The sequence below is a fragment of the Dromiciops gliroides genome, chromosome 2 (genome assembly GCF_019393635.1).
Source record: "Dromiciops gliroides isolate mDroGli1 chromosome 2, mDroGli1.pri, whole genome shotgun sequence".
In the NCBI taxonomy this organism is placed as follows: Eukaryota; Metazoa; Chordata; class Mammalia; order Microbiotheria; family Microbiotheriidae; genus Dromiciops; species Dromiciops gliroides.
This window is the reverse complement of record NC_057862.1, coordinates 398,255,311-398,281,984: the sequence shown is the minus strand read 5'-3', so window position 1 is coordinate 398,281,984 and position 26,674 is coordinate 398,255,311. Positions and strand designations below refer to the sequence as shown.

The window sequence follows — 26,674 nt, the reverse complement described above, 5'->3', positions numbered from 1 at the left end:
TTTATCCTTCTTGACCTCTCTGCAGCATTTCACACAATTGATCCCCTTCTCCTGCATCCTTGCTCTTCTCTGGGTTTTCATGCCACCAATCTCTCTTGGTTCTCCTCCTATCTGTCTAACCACTCTTTCTCAGTCTCCTTTACCAGTGCCCTCTAACTATGACTGGTCCCCAAAGTTCTGTCCTGGGCCAACTTCCATTCTGTTTCTCTACTGTCTTGCTTGGTAATCTCATCAGCCCCTATGGGTTCAATACTTGTCTCTAGACAGTCATATCCAACCCTAAGTCTCTCTCTTGAGCTGTAGTCACACATCTCCAACAGCTTCTTGGACATCTCAAACTAGATTTCTGTTAGGCTTCTCAAACTTAACATAAAAAAAGCAGAAGTCAGAGCAGCTAGGTGGCGCAGTGGATAAAGCACCAGCCCTGGATTCAGGAGGACCTGAGTTCAAATCTGGCCTCAGACACTTGACACTTACTAGCTGTGTGACCTTGGACAAGTCACTTAACCCTCATTGCCCAGCAAAAAAAAAAAGCAGAAGTCATTATCCTTTTCCCCAAAGCCTTTTCTGTTTCTGAATTTCCTTATCATTGTTGAGAATACTACCATCCTCTCAGTCACCCAGGCCTGAGTGTCATCCTTGACTCCTCACTCTCCTTCATTCCACATATTCAATCCATTGCCAAATCTTATTGTTTCTACCTTCACAACATTTCTCATGTCCATTTCCTTCTCTCCACTCACACCCTCATCACTTCTCATCTGAATTATTTTAAAAACTTATAATTGTTCTCCCTGCTTCCAGTCTCTTCCCCCATCCAATAGATTCTCTACTCAGCTGCCAAGGTGATTTTTTCTGAAATACAAGTCTAACCATGTCACACACCTGCTTAAGGAGCTCTGGTAGCTCCCAGTGTCCTCCAGGATCAAATATCAAATATAAAGTACACACACACACACACACACACACACACACACACACACACACACTGATCCAGAGACCACTGGCTGTGTTGCATTTCCTCAAGTGGCAACAATCCATTTCCTGACTCTGGCATTTGTACTGTGTCTGCCCCTCATGCCTGAAATGCTCTGCCCCTCCCTTCTGCCTTCTGTTTACTGGGTTCCTTCATGGCCAGATACACTCTCCCTTCTGCAGGAGGTCTTTCCTGATTCTCCCCATCTGCTTATGCCTTCCCCTTTCAGATTTCCTTCATTCCATCTACTCTGTGTATATCTTGTACGTACCTAGTTATTTACATGTTGTTTCCACCCCCACCCTCTCCTTGTAATGTATACTTCTCAAGAGCAGGGATTGTGGGGTTATTTTATTTTATTTTTCTTTGTATCCCCAGTGCTTAGTATAGTACCTGGTACATAGTAAACACTTAATATATGATGCTGCTGCCTGCCTGATTGATCAAATTGGTTTTACTTCTGGTTCTGCTCTAATCTTAGTACTCCAGTTCCCCTGTGACTGGATACCTGCCTCAGTCCCCTTAGTGTCTGAATGCTCTGCCTGGTCCCTGAGTCTCAACCAGTGTCTGTCTAGCCTGTGTTTTATTCATCTCACTTCAAAAAACATTTGAAAAAAGGTGAATCCACACTGTGGTAATCATGTTGTACTGAAAAGGACCCTGGATTTAGAGATAGAAGACCTGGCTTCAAATCCTAACTCTGGTTCCATCTGTCCAACCCCCTCACTTTCTAGATGAAGAAACTGAGGCTCAGAGGAGGAGAAATGACTTGCCCAAGGTCACATAGCTTATAAATGGCAAATTCAGGCTTCTGACACTAAACACAGTATTTAGGTGGAGTTTGGGTTTTTCGCAGTATGCCATGTTGTTTCTATTACTCCATGCTGCCTCTTCCACACACTTAAAGAATAAGGAAATTAAGAGTTGGATGTCCTGGCAAGGAATAGAGTTGGGTAAAAAGGGAGACCATGAGTGTGGCCAAAGAGAGGAAGTTCAGTGAAGACAAATCAACATTTGCCTAAGGCTTTCCCAAGATCATACAGCTGGTAAGTGGTGGGTGGATCCAAGATTTGAATATCCAGGCCTTCTGACTCCTAGTCCTTGTTTCTCATGACCCCAACACTGTCTCCCCTATGGAGGCCAGATAGCCTAAGTTTATTGCTCTAGCCTTACTTCCACCAGAAATCTTGATGAAACATCTTCCTTTTCATGGGAAGATCTTTGTGAAGTGGTACAAGTGAAAGTAGGCAGAACTAACTAAACAATATACATAATGACTACAACAGTGTTATGGAAAAGAACAACAACAAAAAAACCTGAACACTAATGTGATTATAATGTACAAACCTGACCCCATAGTCAGACACTAGGAATGTGCTGGTTAGTTCTGGTGAGCTATTTCTTTTTCTTTCTGTTTTTAATTCTTTTCTCTTAATAGTAGATGACTGCTGTATTCAGAAATAAAAGAGATGTGAAAACAAAAGAATTCTACTCATTGACAGCATAGGGATCATTGCTCTTCAAAACAACAACCAGGACACATTGCTTCTGACTCCTACAGTATCTTTGGCATAGGCATCATAGTCTTTTATAGGATTCAGAGCTGGAAGAGACCTCAAATATTAGCCCAATCATTTCATTTTACAGATGAGAAAACTGAGGCCCAGAGAGGAGATGTGACTTGCTTAAGGCCACACAGGTATTAAGTAACAAAGGCAGGATTCAAACCCAGTATTGGCTCCAGGTCCATCACTCTTTCCATGGTACCAAATAGTTGTGTCCCTCTTTATTTTGCAGAGGGGAAACTGGAGACTGAAGTAACCCAGAGAGAAGAGTCAAACTCAAGTCCCCTGATCCAAATCAATATACTTTCTATAAAAACAGATTCAATCCAGGTGTTGTAGAAAGTGTGGGATTTGGAGTCAGAGAACCAAGCTTTGACTTCCTGCTCTGCTACCTATTGCCTTTGTGACACCAGACAAGTCACTATGGGCCTCAGCTTCTCTGTAAAATAAAAGGGATGAACTAGGTTACTGCTAAGGTTCCTTCCAGTTTCTAAATCCATGATCCCATGATCCTACAAATTCTACTGTCTAGTTTTAGAGTTTGTCTCTGAAGTTTGAGGATCTATGCTCAATGGCAAGAGCACAGAATTTGGAGTCTTTCCTCTGTTGATTATAAGCTGTGTAACTTTGGACAAAACTCTTCCCCTCCCGTGCCTCAGTTTCCTCATCTGAAAATTAATAAGGCTTAACCTGAATGACCTCTAAATTATTTTTAAGCTCTAAATCTGTGATTCTATGGTCTGTGATCTCTATGGTTCTTTCTGTCTGGCTATAAACATTTTGGCTACAGTCATAACCAACCAGGATGTTTAACTAACAAAGACATCTTCCATTGCCAGGCTAGAGAATGGACAGTTTACTGTTCCTGGTCTGGGAGAGAAGTACAAGGAAATGGCCACCTTCAATTGGTACCTTCGTGTCCTGGAAAACAATAAAGGCTTTCACATAGTGGGTGATTCCATGTGTTCCAGGAAGCAAGAATTGTGAACATTTTCATTGGGACAGCCAATATGGAATATGGTTCTGTGTCCTGTCTGGTGGCCTGGTATCAGTCAGTCAGTGAAATCAGTGTAGACCTTGCCATGGCCACCCTGTTAGATGCTCCATCCAGAGTCCCAGCTCTGTCCTAGAACCATGATGGAAGCTGCCTGGAGGTCGGTGGGAGGAGGGGGCAGGGTTTTTTGGTTATTTGAGTGTCTCCCTACTCTGGCCTCACACCCCAACTTTGTTTCCTCTCCTCACAGGCTGATGCCAAGATGGTGTGTGATGTGGTAAGTCGGATGGAAGACACAGAGCCCTTCTCTCCGGAGCTGCTCTCCGCCATGATGAGACTCTGGGCAGACTCCGGAATACAGGAATGTTTCAACCGTTCCCGAGAATATCAGCTTAATGACTCTGCCAAATAGTGAGTGAGACCACTGGAGTGGAGATGACTGTGTGGGGAGACTCAGGGCTAGAGTCCTATCAGCTGTAAGATGTTGGAGAAGCCAAATGGGAATGGAGAAAGGTTCAACCTCTGAAGGGGGAAGAGGGCAAAGACACACAGAGAAGGGGTTGTGGAAATGATAAGAAAGGAACTTTAAAATGGAATTTCCCAAAAGGCAGAGGTCATGTCATATGTTAACACTACATAGTACAAAGTACATCATAACCCAGATATGACATCTAGCTCAGCAACCCTATTTCTGTTGAGAACCTCTAGCAAGCAGGAACCATGTAAGGAGAAAAAACAAACAAACAAAAACTTTTTTAAGATGTTCTATTTGTTTTCAAGACCATGTGAAACTTTCCATATTCACCTACTTTTAAAATAAATGCTAGGGACCATGAAATTAATCAATAAATTTGGAAAGAAATTAAAATACATATTTCATTTCTACATTATGCTCAACTAGGTAAAGGGGGAGAGAAAAGAGGAGAAACAGAGAAACAGACAGAGAGAGGAGCAGCAAAGACAGAGAGTCGTGCACACTCATCTGAGCTATTTGAGATAGCGTCACTAGAGACTTTTAAAATTGCAGAATCCTTAAGATCATAGATTTAGAGCTAAAAGGGACCAGAGAGATCATCTAATCCAACCATCTGATTTTAAAGATGGTGTTACATTTTTGCAATATTGACCATAAATCGTTACCTCCTTTTTAATACTTCACAGGCTAAGGGGCCACTAGGTGGTGCAGTGGATAAAGTACCAGCCTTGGATTCAGGAGGACCTGAGTTCAAATGTGACCTCAGACACTTGACACTTACTAGCTGTGTGACCCTGGGCAAGTCACTTAACCCTCATTGCCCCACCCCCCAAAAAAAAAAATACTTCACAGGCTAGATGAAATTACGGCAAGGACCAAATCCACCCTTTATACTGGAGGTCTCAGACCCCTGGTATTAACTCATCATAGTTAATGACTATAAGATAAACTTCTGCTGTCTGAGCTCCCAAAATTTCATCAGTATACCACAGGAGCTTAGGAACCCAATAATTGACTTAAGGAAACATAAATGCATTCAAACTGAAACCTAGAAGCCAGGCATATGCCATCAACACTAATCCAAATCACTTGGAAGTAAGTTAACCTGAACCCAGTATTTGATACACTATAGGATCTTGGTAAATGCTTTTTGATCTATCTTCCTCCCAACTTTACCTACTAACCATTGTCCAAGTATGTAGTGTATCCTGGCAGAGATATGCATCTTTTGTGACAAATAGCCAAAAAGGGACTTCAGTGAGGCCAAGAATGCCTGTGTAGCAAATCTGTAGACCCAGACCTTTAGTAGGACATGAGCCCCAAACTTGTGACTCCCACGAAGTGGGCTCTTCAAGTCACTGCCCAGTGAGCCCATGGAGATGCCCAGGGAATCATAACTGGAGGGCTCCTCATTGCCAATGCCAGAATTGTGGGTAGCAGATCTAGATCCTTCTCTCGAACTTGGGGCTCCATAGAAAAGAGAGATTACAGACGCCCCTCTTTCATGCACCTCCTGTTAACAATATGTGCTGGCAAGTCTGGGAGCCCCCTTCAGGAGGGCTCTGGTGTGTCCTAGAACATGGGGAGTGAATTGGCCTGAAGCCACAAGATGGTGTTTCTTGTAATATACAAACAACCTTCCACTTGTGCACATCTTGATTTTCTACATTTGGGGAAGAATTCACGGTTTCAATGCTGCAACGCACTCCCATCCTAAAGGTCTTTTCACAGCATCTGCTCTAATCAAAACAGTCTGATTTCCCCGAAATTTATTTTATGCAAAGAAAACCTTTCATTGGGGTTTGTGTTGCCCCTCGCCCTCCACCAAATCCAATGTCCTGTAGGTTGATCTGGAAGCATAAGGAGGGGATTCAAATCATAGCTTCACAGACACTTAGAGCTGGGAGAGAGGGCCCCAGAACACAGAGGGAAAGCAACCTTACAACATAAAAGGAAGAGACTGCTGGAAGAGACTCGGGAGGCCATCTGGTCTACCTCTCTCACTTGACATGGAGAGAGAAAATGACGTGTGTGAAGTCACATATTGAGTTAGTAAGAGAGCCAGGATGTAGACCCAGGCCTTCTAAGCCAAGCCTGGTGCTGTCTCCACAACACCAGGAAGTTCATGTTTTAAACCTCAGCCCCACCCCAATAAGCAGTGGAAAGCACAGGAGCGGGGCAGCTAGGTGGCGCAGTGGATAGAGAACTGGCCCTGGAGTCAGGAGTACCTGAGTTCAAATCCGGCCTCAGACACTTAACACTTACTAGCTGTGTGACCCTGGGCAAGTCACTTAACCCCAATTGCCTCACTAAAAACAAAAAAAACAAAAAAAAAAAACAAAAAAAAAAAACAAAAAGAAAGCACAGGAGCTCAGCTTCAGCGTTTCCCCTGGCATTGACAATAACCACAGTCATATTCCTAGAGAGTTTCCTTGCTTCTGGGATCCAGAGTGGCTGCCTTTCTGGAAACACCATTACAGAAGCCATTTGGCCAGCTAGGGAAAACTGGGACCAGTTCTCAGAGCCCCTGATAACATTCCACAAGGATCCCTAGTCTTTCCTCACATCAGATCTAAGGGTTGCCTTCTTGTCATGGTATTACCAGCACCTAGCTCAATGCCTTGATTATTTTTTTTTTTAATGAGGCAATTGGGGTTAAATGACTTGCCCAGGGTCACACAGCTAGTAAGTGTTAAGTGTCTGAGGCTGGATTTGAACTCAGGTACTCCTGACTCCAGGGCCATTGCTCTATCTACTGCACCACCTAGCTGCCCCCCAATGCCTTGATTATTAATAGGTTATTAATAAATGTTTGTTGGGGCTGCTAGGAGGTACAGTGGATAGACCACTGGCCCTCAGATCAGGAAGACCTGAGTTCAAATGCGTCCTCAGACACTTACTGACTGTGTAACTTTGGACAAGTCACTTAAGCCCATAGCCTCAAAAAAAAAAAAAAAAAGATGTTTCTTGAAGTGAATGAGTAAAGTATTTATTAAGTGGTTACTGTGTGAAAAGTGCTGTGCTAAGAATACAAATAGAAAAAATGAGTCCCTGCTCTCAAAGAGCTATTATTCTAATGGATTAAATTCCGATGACAGGAGACTGGATTCTACTTCTGGCTTTGTCACTGACTTGCTGTGTGACCTTGGGCAAGTCAACCTATCTAAGCTTTAATTTCCTCATGTATCAGATAGAGATAATCCCTAGCTGCTCAACTCCACAGGAGTTCTATGGGTAGAACTACTCTGAGGTAGTGATCAAATGAGATGATGCATGAGGAAGGGCTTCGGAAAGTATAAAGCCCTATTCAAATATGATTTTATTATAAAAAATAGCAATGACAATATCTTACATTTCTGAAGTGCTTTAAGCTCTAAAGGCTTGGGGCAGCTAGGTGGTGCAGTAGATAAAGCACCAGCCCTGGATTCAGGAGTACCTGAGTTCCAATCCGGCCTCAGACACTTGACACTTACTAGCTGTGTGACCCTGGGCAAATCACTTAACCCCCATTGCCCTGCAAAAAATAAAAAATTAAAAAAAAAACTCTAAAGGCTTAAAATTGCCTTCTGAAATGATGGGTTTTCCCTCACTATAGGCCAAGGCTGGATGACCACTTGTTAGGTACAGACTGGACTCCATTTCCCCTGAGGTGCCTTTTCAACTCTGAGATTCAGTGTTTCTGTATTTCTATTAAAGTTATTTTCTTCACAACAGCCTTGTGGAGGGTAGTGTAAATGTGATTATGCCCATTCTATGATGAAGAAACTGAGTCTCACAAAGGCTGTCCATAGTCACATAACAGGGATGTGTCTGAGTTTGGATTCAGCTCTTGAAGCTAATTGAATTCAGTGGCTTCAAGTCTCCTGTTCTTTCTGCTAGATCATGATTCCTTACTCTTTATGATTTAATAGCTCATTTACAGTTTAATAGCACTTTACAGTTTATATTATACTATAGCTTTGTGTGCGGTGATTTTGCTATGAGCCCTTAGCTGTTACATAAATAAAAGTAATTATAAAATTTATCATTTAAAAGAATTATTTACAAAATAAAAATATTTAAAGTATTCCTCAAAACTGGGAAGGGGGTAAATGGCTGAGAAGCTGAGTGCTGAGGGGGCTCAGAGAGTTAGCTACCCAGGATCCTGACTCCAAATGCAATGATTCCATTGATTCATTCATTCAAAGAGAGGTGCTCACCTCCCCAGTTCCCTGCCTGGGAAAGGAACTCCACAGCCTGGCACCTCTTTTAGAGCAGGTCGGACATAAAGGAGAGAAGAAAGATATAAACAAGACATTCCACGTCCAAAAAGGCCCCAAGCGAAGCACATCACTCAGTGTTGCCTGCCACCTAGAGAGCTCAGCCACTCTCCAAGAGCAGCAGGTTCTTTCTGTTGGGAGGCCTGTGGTAGCGTTAGTGCTATGTCCAGCCACCAGGTGGTGCATGGGAGAGGACTTTCAAGCAAACCAAAAAAAAAGAAAGAAAAGAAAACTGAATCCTAGAATGAATGTCTGAGCTCAAGAGACTTCAGTGATCTTCATTTTACATATGAAAAAAACCAGGCCCAGAGAGGGCAGGGAGCCTACCGAGTATAACACAGCAGGACTGTGACAGAGCCAGGACTGCCAAATTCTGATTCCTAGGCTAGGTTTCTTTCTACTCCCTTGGGCTGCCTTCCTTTTGTTCTTTGTTTGGCAAACTTCCTGTGTGTATCTTAGGACAGGGATGAGAGAGAAGAAAAAATGTCTAGACCCATTCGTCCTCAGTTCATCAGGAGGGCCCAGTTCTGAATCTCAGCTATGTTCCTGCTTGCTGATATTACACGTGTGAGCTATTTACTTCACTCTGGGCCTCAGTTTTCCCTTCTATAAAAAAGGGGCCATTGGTGAGGCAGCTAGGTGGCACAGCGGATAAAGCAATGGCCTTGGATTCAGGAGGACCTGAGTTCAAATCCAGCCTCAGACACTTGACACTTACTAGCTGTGTGACCCTGGGCAAGTCACTTAACCCCAATTGCCTCACCAAAAAAAAAAAAAAGTATAGCAAAAACAAAAAAGGGACCATTAAACTAGATGACCTCCAATGGCCCTTCTAGCTCTAGATCTGTGAGCCAGATCCCAAAGGCCAGATTTTATAAGCAAAGAAAGAAAGACCTTCTGTCTATAGGGCTGCCCTACCCTGCTCTGACCATAAGACTTTACTGCTCAATAGGGAAAGAAGGGGATATGGTGTTTTTACTAAATGTTTTTTGGTCTGGGTTTTGGTTTTGACCACAGATTTCCTTTATATGCCCAGCCCTTCTAGGGTATTCATTCAAAATACAGTTCCATATTTTTAAGCATTCATTTTACATATAACCTTTCAAGAGTCTATCAGTTATATTCAATGAGGTAAACCTTGTCAAATTCTGGTTTTGTATTTGTCTCCTACAGAAAAAACAGATCAGATAAAATATTATTTTCATAATGTCTCCTACAGGAAAAACCAGATCAGAGACAGATAGAAAAAACATAGTCCCAGTTTATTTATCCCAAAAACAAAGATGCATGTGGAATCATTCAGAGACCCCTTCCAAAGAAGGAGCTCAAAGATTCCCTCTTTCTGGGGGTATAGAAGGTTTCTTTGCTCACTGGTTACAAGGTGTTATCAGTTTCATTAGCTGGATACAAATCAACCTAAAAGCAAATACTATAACAAGAATGGACTTAATGCAAATCAGTTTAACAATTTCAGTTATAACAAGTATGTAGGAAATACCAATCAGTTTGATAGTTCAACTTAATGGAAACACTATAATAAAATTATATGATTCCCCAAAAAGGGGTTTGGCAAGGACAAGGATGCCCAGATGTTTTTACAAGATAGGGACTTACTATCCTGGGGAAAGAAGTCAGCAGATAAGGACTTATCTGCTAGCTATCTGGATTCAGTTTGGAGTTCAGTCAAAGGGCTTTTTTTCTCCTGTTAATCCAGGGTTTCATAAAATCCTGGTTGATAATATGGCAGTTCCATCAAATCCAGGTGGTCCACACATTCATCATAGCAACCTTTATTCTAAGGAGGCAGGAATCTTAGGATCATATGATCAATATAATCATAGACTCATAAGATTTAGAGCTAGGAAGAACCATTGAGCTCATAGGATATGTGTGACCCCCTGAAGGGGGACAGGCTCCCAAAATACAGCCTCTCCCTTCATTTGTAGCATCAGTGTTATCACAGAGAGTACCAGCTTCCTCTCCAGCCCATTGCTCTCAGGATCAATTAATCAATCAACAACCATTTAGAGGGGACAGCTAGGTGGCACAGTGGATAAAGCACCAGCCCTAGATTCAGAAGGACCAGAGTTCAAATGCGGCCTCAGACACTTGACACTTACTAGCTGTGTGACCCTGGGCAAGTCACTTAATCCTCATTGCCCCACAAAAAAAACAAAAACAAAAACAAAAACCTAAAACTAAAAGACAAGCATTTGGTAAGCACCTACTATATGTCAGACACTGTGTTAGGCAGCCCATAAGATACAGGCAAAAATGGACCAGTGTCTGCTCTCAAGGCACTTAAAGTGACCAGCTCTGATCTTCTGGAGCTCCTGTACAGTTTCAGCACTGAGCCATGAGATATCTATCAACCATTTACGACCGTCCTTTCTGCCTCAGTTACTCCCACTTGCTCAGTTAGGCTGGTATCTGAGAGACATCAGGAGGCATTAGTTCTCCTGTTAGCATCAGCTAATGAACAGGACCAGATTGGGAGTTGAATGGAAGAAGTGATGATGTCTCAGTTCCTTTGTGCCCAGGCAAAAGGAATCAAAGATTCAGAGGCCTGAGGCAGTTTGTTTAATGTGTGGTTTCAGAACCAAATCATTCATTCACAGGCAAGGAAAGGACATTTTGAAACCTACTCTCCAGCATCCCTTTGTATCTGCTGAGTTTATGGTTCTAATAAACCACACAGAACACTGGGGTTCATAGAATGATCAGTTTTAGAATTAGAAGGGATTTCAACATCATCTAATCCAACCACAAAGAAGAAAACTGAGACCAGAGTGAGGCAGCAATGGGGCAAATGAGTGAAATAAAACCACACAAAAAAAGGGCTAGATTTGGATTCAGAAGACCTCTGTTCAAACCCTGATGCTGTCACCACTCCCTGTGTGACCTTGGGCAAAGCATGTCTCTGGGACTTAGTTTCTTCATCTAGAAAAACGATGGTGTTGATGCCCCAACTAAATCATTGATTCTGAGATGCAGGAAGTAAGTGACAAAATCAGAAGCTGAGCCATGCCCTCTTGTCTCCCAATGCAGGGTTCTTGCCTCTGTGCTATAGTGACCCTCCTCACACACAGACTAAGGCCCACCCCTCTCCCCAGAAGGCCAATCAATCAATCTATCAAAAACCATTGAAGTGCCTACTATGTGCTAAGCACTGTGTTAAGCCACCAGAAAGATTCTCTTTCTCCTGGCCCCCCTCCACCCACATTCTTGGCTTTCTCCGAGGGAGGAGTAGCACCAGTCCCTCCAGAGGAGGGCACCTTCAAGCTGGCTATCTAAAGGAAATCATACTTTTTCCCTAGCTCAATCATTTTTCCACACCGCCCCACCCCCTCCCCAAAGTCCATGTTGCCCCCATATTTCCCACACCTTTCCCATCACTGATCTAGGCAAGTCACAATAAAAGGGAGCCAGGATACTGGGAAAGTAATAATGAATAACATAATGTCGTGAAAAGAACTCTGTACTTAGCATTATAAGTTAGAGCTAAAGGGAATATTAAAAGATATCCAGTCCCTTTCATTTTATAGAAAAGGAAACAGGTCCAGAAAGGTTAGTTTATCTTTTTCAAGGTTATGCATACTAAGGAGTAGAGCTGGGATTTGAACCTGGGTCTTTTGACTCCAAGTCAAGAACTCTTTCCCCTACACCACAATGCCTCTCTAAGATGACTCCATTTCATTGCCTATAAAATGTTGTTAGGGAGCAGCTAGGTGGCATAGTGGATAAAGCACCAGCCCTGGATTCAGGAGGACCTGAGTTCAAATCCAACCTCGGACACTTGACACTTATTAGCTGTGTGACCCTGGGCAAGTCATTTAACCCCCATTGCCCCACACACCAAAAAAAAAAAAATTGGTTAATAATACTTGTACTCCCTACCTTGCAGGGTGGTGGTTTTTTAAAAGCACTTCATAAACTTTTAAAACACTCCAGAAACATGAACTGTTATTATTGTTGTTGACTGTGTTATTACTGGTTTCCAGGCTCTTGCCAAAGGCTATTTTCCAAGGTCATAAGTTTTCTTGGCAACTACAATTCCACCTTGCCTTTAATGCACTGGCCCATTGGCCTGAAGCAGCTGGGACCAGTTTTTATCCTTATCCCAGAATCATAGCTCTACGATAGGAAGGGACCTTAGAGGCCATCTTGTCCAACTCCCTCATGAGGAAACAGAAGACCAGAACATAGAAGGGACTTGGCCAAAGTTCCACAAATGGTAAAAGACAGCCAAGACTTGAACAAGGGTCTTCTTCTTCTTTTTGGGGGGGGGGTGGGGTGGAGTGGGGCAATGAGGGTTAAGTGACTTGCCCAGGGTCACACAGCTAGTTAAGTGTCAAGTGTCTGAAGCCAGATTTGAACTCAGGTCCTCCTGAATCCAGGGCCGGTGCTTTATCCACTGCGCCACCTAGCTGCCCCCAACAAGGGTCTTCTTACTCTAAATCCAGCCCTGTTTCTGCTGTGCCATGCTACCTTCCTAGCATACCCCATTCACAATTCGAGAATGTCTTGTTCCTTCCCCCTTCTCCCAAACAGAAGAAGACCCAGAGCAGAACCAGTTTGTCCACAACATGGTGGTACCACTAAGCGTATCATATGATTGGCAGATTACCAAGAAATTCACCCTGATCCCAAATACCTACCCCACTGGCCCTCCAGGTGAGGTCCCCACCATTAGAGGTGTGTCTCTTGGAGACACATTGGGAACCTAGATATTCACTGTATGTGCTCCTGAGAGAGATAACATTACCCCCACCCCTTAACATCTTAGTCAAATGCGCTCATCAGATTACTTAGACAAAGAATAAAAGCCATAAGAAGATGAGAAAATTTCACTTAGGAAGGGGAGGAGGAGGGAGCTACACTCAGCTCTAGGAGGAAAGGCTAAATATCAGAGAAGAAAACTAAGACTGCAAGACTAAGACTAAGAAAACTAAGAAAAGAACAACTCTGCAATCCCTGTGCAGGGCCCCAGGCTATTGAGGGCACTCAGTCTGACCTTCCCAAACCATCTTCATTCTCCTCCTAGGCAGTGCCCTTGGGTGCCCAGAATCCCCTGCTTTAGCAGTAGGGTGATAGGAAGTAGTTGGATGAACAACTATGAGTTGCATTAAAGGCAAAGTTGAGTTAATGCACTTGCCTGTAGGCCTGAAGCAGCTGGGACCAGTTTTTATCCTTATCATAGTATCATAGCTCTGGAACAGGAAGTTCTACCCTGGAGGGCCAGACTTCCTGGAAGGAGTGGGAGAGGGGTCAGCATCCCATGTCCCTGCTACATGGGTTCACTTATATCCACCAAAGGGATTGCCCTGGGAGAGCACAATGGGGTCAGTTGTGGAATGGAGTCAAAGGACCAACAAAAAAAAGAGAAGCACCTGGGGAAAGAAATGAATCCTACAACATCCTGGGTGGATAGGTAGGCAGAGAGATAAGTATCCTCCAAACCCAACTGAGTTTAGAGACTTGATGCAAAAAAAAAAAAAAAAAAAGCTGAGAACTCAGGCTGATGAGGCATTTCAGTCGTGATTGGACGTGGTTACAGGGAAAGGAGCCATTTGCCTCTTCCTATTAAGGCTTAGAAGTTCAACCTATTTGTACAGAGCATGATTTAATGAAAAGGACATTGGATTTGGAGTCAGAGGACCTGGATTCATACCTACACTATGTTATTTACTTCCCTGTGTGACCTCAAGCAAATTACCCCTGCAACTCATGTATAAAATGAGTGCATGACCTGCATGACTTCTAGGGTCTAAATTCTAGCATACTCTGGTCTATCTGGTCCATGTCTTCCTGCCATCCTACATTCATGACTTTCTGTTGCCTCAAGTCTGAGCCCTTCCAAAGTCTTAAGGACCCAAGAAATAAGGGCCTTGGTCCTCCTTCCTATAAGACACAAAGCAAGCTTTTGTCTCTCTTCCCCATCTGTAAGAGTCTCAAGAAGATGAAAAGAGGGGCGGCTAGGTGGCGCAGTGGATAAAGCACTGGCCCTGGATTCAGGAGTACCTGAGTTCAAACCCAGCCTCAGACACTTGACACTTACTAGCTGTGTGACCCTGCGCAAGTCACTTAAGCCCCATAGCCCCGAAAAAAAAAAAAAGATGAAAGGATTCCCACCATCTTGAAAGAGAGTTCAACCAAGTTGTCTTCAAATAACACCCCATCCCCAGTGTCTGTAGGGACATTTCTAGTGGAATAACAAAAGTACAACTCTCTACCAGTGAGAAATAAAGGTAGTATATGGGGTATCATAAAATTGAGTATAAATCCCTTTGTCTAGTTGAATATTGGTAGCTAAGTCTTGCACTGCACAAAGCTCTTGGGAGGCTACACCATACTTAGACACTCCTTCATTCAACAAACTATGAGCTACTATGAGCTTAGCAACTATGTTGGGTGCTGAGGGAGAGACCCAAAGTCCCCGCCCTCAGGGAACCTAGAGAGATTAGTTAAAAATATGAAAGACTTAAATCCACATTATCACATATTTAGTGTCTTAGAAGGAAGCACATAAGTCTTGTGGGAGACCCCAAGGGAAGATTGAGCTTAGGATTCTCGCAGGAACAGCCATGAGATCATTGATCAATCAATCAGTCAACACTTAACTTATTAAACATCTATATGCTAGACACTCCATACAGAGATGAAACCGTTCCTGTCCTCAATCAGCTTCCCTTCCATTGGCAGTGCTGAGGGTCTGCTGAATGTGGAGTAGGACACTAGGAAACATTAGACTAGGAGGATGAGAAATTGTTAAAGGAAGGAAAATTCAAGCCAAGGATGTGTGTAAGCTGGGTATCAAAGTAATGAAGGTCACTTCCACTGATGAGAGGGAGATTTGTTTCTACTGGTCCAGTAAGAACCTGCAGACTGCAAACAGCCTGGGACCATCCGTTCAGCTGAGCTGGTCCTGCATAGAGGTGACAGGGCAATTCTGAACAGTTCCCAGACACACAAGGGAGACTGAAGCAATGAGGGATCCAGGGAGGGAGGGTCCAGTGCTCAAAGAGTTCTCTAAGAGTGTCTTAGTCATCGTACATAAGCATTCATGTTCCTCTTATGTTTTGTCTTTCCCCAGCTACCTAGACAGCTTAGATCGAATTGGAGCTGGGGACTACCAGCCCACAGAGCAAGACATCCTCCGAACCAGGGTCAAAACCACCGGCATTGTAGAAACCCACTTCACATTCAAAAACCTCCACTTCAGGTGAGGTCAATGGAAAATACCCATTGTATTTGGAAAGTGTCTCAAGGCAAGTAGATGGACCATCCAGATGAACAAGGACTAACTTCATGTCTGAAGGGGGTCAGGGCAATACAAGTCAAGCTAGTGTTAAGGAGATGCTCCAACCTCACTCTCCTCATCCTCATCCTCCTCCTCCTCCATAATGGGGCACAGGCTCAAGACTGCCATTTAAATCACTTAGCGTGGACCAAATGCTGTTTGTTTTCTCAGCTATATGCTGGGTACAGAGGCGGGGGGGGGGGCGGGGGGAGAAAAGGAGCAGATATGGAGTCTGTCCTCAAGAAGCCTGGTCACAGAGGTAGGAGTTACATACATGGGACAATCAGAGACTATGGGGCCTTGTATGTTAAGGGGTACAGGGTAGAATATAAAATGAACATTGTTTGAAGAAAGAGGGGGAAGTGGAGAGGGAGAGGTGTTTCTCCTAGAGAAGGGGAGATTCTGAAGAGTTATAATATCCATGGTTGGGTATTTGGAAGGCTATTCTTTGGAAGAGGGGTTAATCTTGTTCTGCTTAGCCTCATAAGGCTGAAGAGCAATAGGGAACAGTTAGCGAGAGGCAGATTTAGATTTGATGTAAGGAGAAACTTCCTGATAATTAGAGATAGACCAAAGTGGAATGGTTTGACTGGAGAGGCTGGGGGCTCCCCCTCCCTGAAGGTTGGTCTTTAGGTAGAAGCAAGATGGCAGCTTGGGTACCAACCAGAGTAGATGGACACTGTGGTCTCTTCCAACTTTAAGATTCTGTGGTAGGCCAAGGGCCCAGGAAGTATCTTCAGACAAAAGAGAAATTGGTTTGGGCTGAAGTGATGATAGGAAGCTAAGGTGGGGTGGGCCATGAGCCAGACCTTGAAGGATGGGTAGGATTTGTATGGGTGGACAGAGGGAACAAAAGCAGGCAGCACAGCAGATGTGGTTTCAAGAAATGCTGCGGCGACTTTAAGCTCCGGCGGAAGAAGATCAAGTCCCTATGAGCAGAGGAAGTAGTCATTTCAATGGATTGAGCAGAATGGGGGTGGAGGAGAGAGAGAGAGGAAAAATATCTATTGTCTGCTTCCTGAGAAAGAGATGCCTCCTCCTGGACTCATACAAGCCCAGATATTTTGAGAAGGTCCTGGAGAGTCTAGCTTGACCACATTGGGGGAGGAGCAGCAGGCCCCTCTGGAGAGCAACCCTTGGAGAATCCAGAGAAAGGAATATAGCCTGAGAGAGGGGCAGATATAAAGGGCAGGGCTCCCAAGTGCCCTGAATGTTGCCCCAGCTGGCTGAGAAGAGGAAAGATTTTCTTTGGAAGGGCCTTGCGGAGGGGGTGCGGAGTCACCCCCTCTTAGTCTTGAAGGAAGAAACAAAACAGATGCTGCCCCACTTTCTGTGTAGCCCTGTTCTCCCAGCCTGGATTCTTCAGATCCTGACAGTTCTGTTCTTTAACTGACATTAGATGTCTAAATCCCCGTGCCTCGGGCTGAGGAGGTGAGGCAGGGGGTTGGGAAGTCCACATGCAGGCCTGTGGCTTCGGAGACGTCCCAGAAGAAGGTGCTGATGTCAGAGGAACAGGGCTCTTTTGATGATCCATGGAGAACGGGGTTATTGGCCCAGTTCACAAGGACTATTGGTGAGGACACATGTTCTTGGCCTAAGGAATGGACAACTTTGCCCTACAGCCCAATAATCTGCTTCATGTTCAGAAGGCCTAAAGCCATGAACCAAGGCTCCCTTGGCCGTCCTCCACAATGGAGCCTGCTTGCCCTGCCATTACTGTTAAGACAGGCCCTGTTACCTAGTGCCCACTCTTTGGGCTGTTTATGAAGAATGTGGTCAAGAGTTCTCAGTCTCCTGTCTGCTCCTCCCGTAGATATACATCATTGGAAGGTGAAGTTGGAGATGCATAGAGAGAAAGTGACCAAATGCTGCAGCTGCCCCCACCTCTTGAGTCATCCCTTATCTGTCTCTCTCTCTCTCAGGCTGTTTGATGTCGGGGGCCAGAGATCTGAACGCAAGAAGTGGATTCACTGCTTCGAGGATGTCACAGCGATCATCTTCTGTGTCGCGCTGAGTGGTTATGACCAGGTGCTCCATGAAGACGAAACCACGGTGAGTGCCCCCACCAAGAAGGATGTTGGCCTTTGGTGGGAGGTCGGATCCTGGCTAGGGGGTAAGCTCTCCATGGTCAGCTCCAGAATCTGAACCTGGGAGGCAGGGGAGACAGAAGAGGCAGTTTCAGTTAGTGTTGAACCCAAGCCAGGGATGCCTTTAGTTAAGGAACACTGTAGATTTCTGGTTCCTGTTTGACAGTGGCCACTGGTTGTGAATCACCATGTAACAGCCAATGCCAAAAACGAGGGGGAAAGATGGCAACACTCAGGAAGGCCTGATTTCCATTAAATCTCCTGTAGATTTTTTAAAAGAAGTCAGGCCTCAGAAACAAACACTTTGCCATTGAATCACATTGTTGATCAGAAAGAAATTAACCCCCAAAAAAAGAGGAAAAAAGAAATTTGCCAAGACCTAAAAGAAATCAGTCTATAGGCAAATAAGGAAAATAAAATGGGAACGACAATCCATAGCCACAGTCATCTCCTCTTAGACTTTGCAAGGGGAGCCACTGGTGACTGTGGGATATTAGAAAATTCAGAGAGTATTTTATTCTAGATAGTTCTAGACTAATGAACATGGTATTTGTTGAAACTTGATCTTAACCACCTTAAGTGGCCCATGTTCTAGTCAGAAGAAAATTACTTGGTACCCTCTGGTACCAGCCTTAATCTAGAGCAAGTGTTCTTAACCTGGGACCCATGAACTTTTTAAAAATATATATTTTGGTAACTTTATACCAATATAATTAGTTTCCTTTATAATTCTGTGTATTTTATTTTATGTATTAAAAAAAAATGTTCTGAGAAGGAGTCCATAGGCTTCACCAAACTGGCAAAGGATCTGTGATGTAAAAAAGGTGAAGAACTCCCATGTCTAGAGCAACATCTATAGTTTCACAGATGGCAAAGCTGCCTGTCACCAAAATACTGTGAATTAGTCATTAAAGTCCATTCATAGACCATATCCCACCAGAGTACCCAGCCTCCCTCAACCAGAGGCCTGCCTGCTTCAATCAGCATTGGGGAGCCAGTGTGGCGGCCTGGGTTGGCCTCAGAGCCAGGAAGACCTAAGTTCAGGTCCCACCTCTGAAACCTACTAGCTATGTGACTCTGGGCAAGCTGTGCTGGCCAAGATGAAAAGTCACAGAGAAAGTGCTGATCTGCATTTGGCAAATGGGATTTTCCTCACAGGGAGTTCCTTATGCAAGTGACAATCACAATGCAGAGTTGGCTGTTCTGAAAGCATGGTCAGGGGTAAGACAAGAACTGGGATGACATGATTTGTACTTTTATGGGATGGTGGTGGTTGTTTTGTTCATTTGTCTTCAAAATGAGGAGCAAATAGGCCATTTCCTTTCTTGAATAGCTACATGCTCCCCGCCAGCATTGATGATGGGTCACTCTAATGTGTCTGATGATGGTGTGGTAGGGAGATAGCATGGTATGGGAGAAAGAGCCCTGCACCAGGAGTCAAGAGATCTGAGGTCGTGTTGATTCTTTCATTTACTCCCTGTGTGACCTTGAATAAGTAACAACCTCTCTGTGCCTCATTTTCTTCATCTATCAAAAAGGATGATCTTTGCCCTGCCTAACCCCCTGATGTAAGGATCAAATATAATTGTGGTCGTGAACACTCTTTAAAAATGTAAAAGGACGTTGAAGATGTAAAGTAGGATTGGTATTATTGTGTGTGTGTGCACACACACATGTTCATGTGTGTTTAGATAGGAGACTCCACTTGGGTAAATTGAAATGGACCAATTTTGGTTGTTGGATGATCCATTATGCCCAATACACAAATCCAGAGCAAGCTTCATTCCTCAGTCCTAACCCATCTCTGAAGCTGGGCTTTCAGCACCAATCCTGCCCAAGAAGAGGGACTCTATTATGACTTTGATGTGACAGCTTCAGAGCAGAACACATGGTGGGGGCTTCAGGGTGGAAAGAATCCTAACTATTGAAACTCTTGTCAAAATTCATTCATCCTGTGGTTCTGTGGCTTCTCCAAGTAAATTGCATGAAAAAGATGTCTGATCCCCCATAATATCCTTTGACAATAGGGAGGGTTCATCAGAGAACTGGCCTCCTCTTTGTCCAGGTCCACATGAATTGCTTTTCAGGAAGGTATTGCCCTGGACTTCTGGAAAGCCAATAAATGTTTGATGTTTGAATCTCCTTTAGTTGCCTTGGATAGTGAAAAGGGACTCTGCATCCCTGAGGAATAGATGGGTTAGTCCTTTGATTGAACTAATGCTCACTCCTCATCAATATCAATAAAGGGCCAACTCTTAAGGGACTATCTCTGGTGTTGGGGGGAGACTCTCAGGGTACGATGGGAAGACTGTTGGACCAGAAGGTTGTTGATCTGTCCTAATCTTGGCTCTCTCACCAGTTCACTGTGGAAGCTTAACAAAGCACTTAGTCTCATATTCTCGCATAGTATTGGGTCCTCGCAACCTTTACTGAAATTTGAAACTGCTTTCAGGGTCTGCCTTTGGCACTGTACATCCCAGTGGTCACCTTTATGTTTTATCCTTCAAGCAGTGGCTGAAGCTTCCTGACTTGCAAGGTCTACATGCCATTTTTCTAATGTTCAGTCCCAGGATTCCCCTATGTAAAAGTGAGGGACAGGCATGGAGACCTTGCACAGTGTAAAATGGATTACAGATAGGTGTGCACCATAAGGAGAATGAACAAAAATTGTTTCTATTTGAACAGCATTGTGTTTTCGGGAAACTGAGCGGGCTGGAATGGGGTGGGATGAGTGACTGGGAGTTGGAGTAACATAGACAGGAATAGTGGGCCAGACTGGACTGGGCAAAAGATGGGATGGTCTGGGATCACATAAAAAGGGCAAGAGGATGGAGACTGGATTGCATTGTTGAATGCTTTTAATTCCCTCTACTGTAATATCTAACCTACCCCCAAAAAAGTCCTCATGGTTGACCAAAATGAGATTTTCCTCATATTGATAATGAAAAGGGGCTCTTGGTCTTGGTAGCTGCCTGTAGCACATATATAATTCTAGAACTAAATGTGAGGTTTGGGGTGGAAAAGATTTAAAAGTCCAAAGGAAGCTTTAGAAATGGCTCCGTAAGACATGTGGGCAGCACCATCACGCAAGCACCATGTCATCCGGGTTGTGCTACAGGTAACTAATCCTGGGGGATCCAGGCTCTAAGAGTATCCATCCAGGATTGCCCTAAATGAGCTTCAGAATCCAGAATTCCATTCCAATTCCTAGCATGCTTTGGTACTTATGGGGCCTCTCTTGGCAATTTTATCTTTTCTCTGCCATTTATAAGCTGATGACAAGGGTTCCTGGGTGAACATACTTCTCCCCTTATTTCTGTCTTTTTCCTTCCTGTCCTCCCCCTCTCCCTTGCCTTTCTAATATTCTTTCTGCCTCTTCACTCCTAACCAGAGCCCAGGGAGAGACCGAAGGGAGGAGTAGCAGGGTTGATTGATTGGTTGATGAAGGGGAACAATCCCAATTCATTTCTTACCTTCTCCCCTTTAGACTCTGGAGGGAACTAAAAGGAAAGTCTCCTCCCACATTCCTCCCTTCCCAACAGCCTCTCCCCACCTTGAAGAATGTCACTTTTACAAAAAAAGACACTCAAGGTGTCAAAAATAATGCCATCTCCAGAAAACGGATTTAAGAACTTCTATAGTATATTAACATTGCCCTCTCTTTCCTCCAATGGGCAAATGGAGCCAAGAGCCAGCAGTACTAGCAATGTCCAGGTTTTTCAAGATTGACTGGTTAGTCCTGGTGCCATCTCATCTGAGACAAAGAACATTGAGTTTTGTCTGGCCCACCTGCAGAGGCTTGGGGCCAGGTTGCTTCCAGCACGTTTCCCTCCTTGCCAGGTTGTGTCGTGATTCATGTCTCCAAGGGGGCTGGAGTCACCTCATTTCAAGAAGTCCTTGAATTCTCTCTAGGCCTCATCCTGTACACTCAGGACTTTCTGTGATGCTAATGCTTGAGAGGATCACTAGACTCTTAGTCTCCCTGGAGGCCTATTCACCAAGTTCAAAGATGAGAGTCAGAAAGAGAAGAAGGGAATGAGGAAATTGAGTTTCAGAGAACCCCCCCTCATTATGGGCAACCAGGTGGCACAGTGTATAGAGGGCTGGATTCAAAGCCAGGAAGACCTGAGTTCAAATCCCACCTCAGACAATAGCTGTGTGATCCTGAGCAAATCATTTGACCTCTGTCTGCCTAAACAAAAAATGGGGATAATAATAGCACCTACCTTGTTGGGCTATTGGGAGGATTAAATGAGATAATATATGTAAAATGCTTCTTTGCAAATCTTAAAATGCTACATAAATGTTAGCTTTTATTAATAAGTAGCCATTATCTATAGTCAGAGAATGGAAGCATTATCTAGATGCTATGCTGGGGTGGGGGTCAGGAAGATGAGAAAGGGATAAATATAAACATAGACATACATGCATTTTATATACATATGAAATAAGGTCTATGCCAAAAGGAGCTTGCAGTGTGATGGGGGGGAAAGGATAGACACACTTGACTACCTCACTAGCTGCAGAAATGATTGTCCGTACACTCTATGAGCTCCTCCAGCCTCAGGCCTCCAGCACAAACTTGATCTTTGGTGATTCACTGGGAAGACAGGGTGGTGAATCCCTCTTTGCTACAAAAAGGAAGAAGAATAAAAGCCTGAGCTGCAGTCCACCCATTGGAAGTACCCAGGGGCCTCCTACCCCAGCCTGAGGAACTGCTTCTGACTAAGATGTGGGCCAGGGACTTATAAACAAGATACTCTCTCTCTGTTTACGTAATCCCCACTACCAAAACACAAACTTCCAGTGGTGTGGGCCCCAGCCCATAGCTGGTACCATCCAGGGACAGAATCCACACTCCAGTGGGGCAAGGCCCCCCCACCCTGCCTGCCGTCACCCTGGGACTCTAGGGTGCCTCTCGTCCTTTCCTGGAGAGCACAGCCTCTGGCATCAGCCCCTCGATCCAAAAGTCTCCAGGTTTCTGCACACCACAGCTTTTCCTCCACTACCTGCTCTTATCTTCCCCAACAAAGACCAAAAGCTGAGCATATTTTGAGAGCCACCAAATCTGTCAGGTATGAAGCCCTTCCCCCCAATCAAGCCAACCCCATAAAGAGTTGAAAGCAGCAGAGGTTTGGGACGATGCAGGGTGACTTTGCTGTGAATTCCCTTCCTTCCCCAGGAATCAATCACTTTGCTATCATTTGTTCTTTCCATCATCCTCTTTTTCAGTCTCTATCTCCATATCCTATAACCCCAAAGCTACTCTGGCTTCAGTGTATTTAAACCTCAGGATTCATTGGCCAGCAAGTTAATGCCCCACCCCCCAAACCACAAGCTGATATGGACAGGTTAACCTACTGACTCCCAGTCCAGCCCCACTGATTTTCATGTGGTTTTTTTTTCTATTTTCTATTCTCGTTTCTGCCTTTTGTTACCCTTTATTTATTTGTTTGTTTATTTTTTTTTATTTTAGTTTGGTTTTGTTGTTTGGGGACTTTTTTCCTCCCCCGACTTTTTCTTGGATCTTCATCCAGAGAAACTTATCCCCCCCCCCACCAAATCTGCTGATCAATTCCCCTTCAGTCATAGCCCAACCAGACTAAAAATTAATCACCCACTGGGCAGAAGTCACAGCAAGATCATTACCTAGGTGTCAGTACCCCCTTGGTGTCTGCTTCCAACTCTGGATTAATTCGAGGATCTCACCAGTCCTCGGTTAATGATATCCAACCGAATGCGTGCAACCTTCAAACCCTGCTGGCCAAATTGAATGAGAACGTGATAAAAGAAATCTGCATGAGCCGTGTTTCCATGTAGACATGTTCAACGGGCGACAGTCGTCCCCTCCCCCTTTACATGCATGATGCATGACCACATATATTTACATATATATGAGCTGGAATCCTTTAGATTACCCGGCCTCCCCTCCCTATCACGCCCCAAAACAGCCCCGCCCCAGCCCTGCTGTCCTTGCCTGTGTGTTGAATGGAGTAGGGACCGCATTCATGTACGTCCACGTGGACCATTCTGTACCAGTCCTGTCCAGGCTGCACATCGCGTAGCCTCGATCTACTTTCCCTTTGCTTTTCTCGTTGTCGGTGGTGATTCAGCTGGCTTGGATCCCTCTGCATGTCGGGTCACCCTGGAGGGTGGCACCCTTCTCCTCACACCTTTCTCTGCTCTGTTACAGAACCGTATGCATGAGTCCCTCAAGTTGTTCGACAGCATCTGCAACAACAAGTGGTTCACAGACACCTCCATCATCCTCTTCTTGAACAAGAAGGACATATTTGAAGAGAAAATTAAGACATCGCCACTGACCATCTGTTTTCCTGAATACACAGGTGAGTCAGAGGCCAGGAGCAATTAATTGAATTGACTTCTTCAAGGAGCAACATAAAGCTTATCATTTTAGGGTCACCTCTCAATTATTTGGACTCATGTAGCAGATAATCCAAAAATCTTGTCTGGGGAATGTATTATGCCTAGAGTTAGAGTACTGACTTCTTCCCTGATGCCATTTGGCCTGGACAAAATATTAAAATGGGTGTGGGTGGTCAGCAGCAGGGAAAGCCAGCTGCAGATAATAAATAACAGTGCATGGAAAGATGGCCTCAGAGCCAAGAAACATAGGATTCAGATCCTGCCTCTTAAACATACTAGCTATGAGATTTTTGAGCAAGTCACATAACATCTTCTTTGAGGGTTAAGTGACTTGCCCAGGGTCACACAGCTAGTGTGTCAAGTGTCTGAGGTCATATTTGAACTCAGGTCCTCCTGAATCCAGGGCTGGTGCTTTATCCACTGTAACCTAGCTGCCCCCCACTCACTTAACATCTTAATGCTCTAGGCAGTTTTCTAAGACTGTAAGTTGACCTTCATTGGTAGAGGGAATTTCCTTATTTGGAAATTATTTGAGGCAGCTAGGTAGCCAGTTCTGGGCCTAGAGTCAGGAAGACCCTTGTTCAAATCCAGCTATAGACACTTATTAGCTATAAGATTTTGGGCAAATCACTTAACCTCTATTTGCCCCAATTTCCCCTTCTGAAAATGGGGATAAAGTTAGCACCTACCTCCCAGGATGGTTGTAAGGATCAAATGGCATAATAATTTTGTAAAGCATTTAGCACAATGCCTGGCACACATTGGGCACTATGTAAATGTTACTGTTATTAGTATCCAGGATAATAGATTTAGAGCCAGAAGGGACCTTGAAGTCTTCTTATTTTCCTGATGAGGAAACAGGCCCCATGTGGTAAAGTGATTTGTTCTTAGATGGGTAGTAAATGACAAAAGCAGGATTTGAATTCAGGTCTTTTGACTCCAAAGGCACTCTACCAATTATCTATCTCAACAGGAACAAAAAAAAAAATCACAGGTCCAGCCCTTCTCCATATCCCTTCAGAGAATGGTAAAGTGGAAAAGTTTCTGAATTTGGAAACTTACTATCAGTGTGACCTTGGGCAAATTACTTCCCCTCTCAAGGCTTCCGTGTCCTTCTCTGTACAATGAGAAGGCTGGACTAGATGGATCACCAAGACCCCTTCCAGCTTTAAAGCTCTGATCCTTTCATTTGCATGGAGGTTCTTAGACGCTGACAGTGAGCAATCTTTAGAAAGATTTTGGGCCCCTGGGAAAATGAGTAGCAGGTGCCCCTGAGGCAACACAATGGAGGAAGGACACCCTTCGGCAGATGTGCCCAGTGTCTCCACCCTGGGGGCCCCTGCCCTAGCAGAAGTTAATGGTGCCTTTGGTGGTCAGAGAGAAAGGCTTGTTCCTCAATGGTGATGTCACATGAGCATATGGTATTATGTGGAAAGATGACAAGGCCTGAACTGTCAAAGCTCCCTCATGCTATTCCAATCTCTCAGTGCAGGAGTGGAGTGGGGAGGTTAGTTAAGAAGGATTCCTGAAAGTGAGTTAAATGGCATTTAGGAAGAGACAGAATGATAATTAACAGAAAGAACTGGATTAAGATTCAGAAGATCTGGGTTCAAATCCTGCCTCTGCTTATTACTCTCTGTATGACTGTGGTGATGATGTCACCTCTCTGAGCTCTGGTTTCCTGTTCTGTAAAATGAGACTGGATGAACTGCAAGTTCCCTTTCAGCTCCATGCCTATGTGTTCTCTATGCTGTCTATGCCTTCTAACTAAAGGGGGCTTCTGCATCCTTCGTTTGCCTTTCCTGGGCCCTATCTACCTCCCACCCTTGAGCTCTCTAGAGCAGGAGAAAGTAAATTACATTTACCAAGCAAAGGCAGAAACCTGATGAACCCACACCTCCAGATTTGGGGGGACCCAGGGGGAGAGGGAAAGAGCACAGCCGTGAAATCACCCACGGGATGGACCACATGGACAGGTCTTAGATTGTATCTTTGTATCATGGACATAAAAGGCGCCCCACTCTGCTGATCCTGAGGCAAGAGAGCAGCTCCAGTAGAACAGCCCATTGAAACTGGGCCCCATGAAGGCATAGTTGGGCTCTGTGGCCATGTTTGCCATAGACCTTCTAATGCCCTTGGTTATCTATCCAGCAGAGGCTGCTTATCCCAACAATGGATTATCATAACTCCCTCCTCCTCTATCTCCATCATGGGAGATAGAGGCAGGGGACCACTAAGAACCACCAGTCCATCTAGCTACTAAGAAGAGGCTTGGGTCAAAGGTTAGGCCATTGGAGAACATGAAACTATTTTCCAGAAAAAGGTTTTTTCAGTCCCAAGAGTGTAATGAGTTCTGCCATGCTCACCCCCTTCACACATGCAGGACACAGCAAAGGGTCACAAGATTGTAGATCTAGAGCTGGAGAGGACTTTAGTGATCATTGAGGCATAGACATAAAATTATAGATTTAGAACCAAAAGGGGCTTTAAAGGTCACTGAGTCCAACCCCTCATTTTACAGATGAGATCACTGAGGCCCAAAATGTTAAATGACTTGACCAGTCACACAGGTAATAAGAATAATCATCATGATTTGAACTCAAGTCCTCAGAGCCAGTGCTCTTCCTACTA

At 44.3% G+C, this 26,674-nt stretch overlaps 1 protein-coding gene across 1 annotated transcript in view; it reads left to right on the top strand.

Annotated features, from left to right (window-relative positions):
- GNAO1 (G protein subunit alpha o1) overlaps positions 1-26,674 on the top strand; it is a 265,161-nt gene that overhangs the window by 208,878 nt on the left and 29,609 nt on the right. Inside the window, exons 4-6 of the mRNA XM_043983866.1 lie at positions 3,786-3,946; positions 15,363-15,491; positions 17,492-17,621. Of these exons, the coding sequence (XP_043839801.1) occupies positions 3,786-3,946; positions 15,363-15,491; positions 17,492-17,621 (420 nt within the window). The remainder of the gene's footprint in view (positions 1-3,785; positions 3,947-15,362; positions 15,492-17,491; positions 17,622-26,674) is intronic.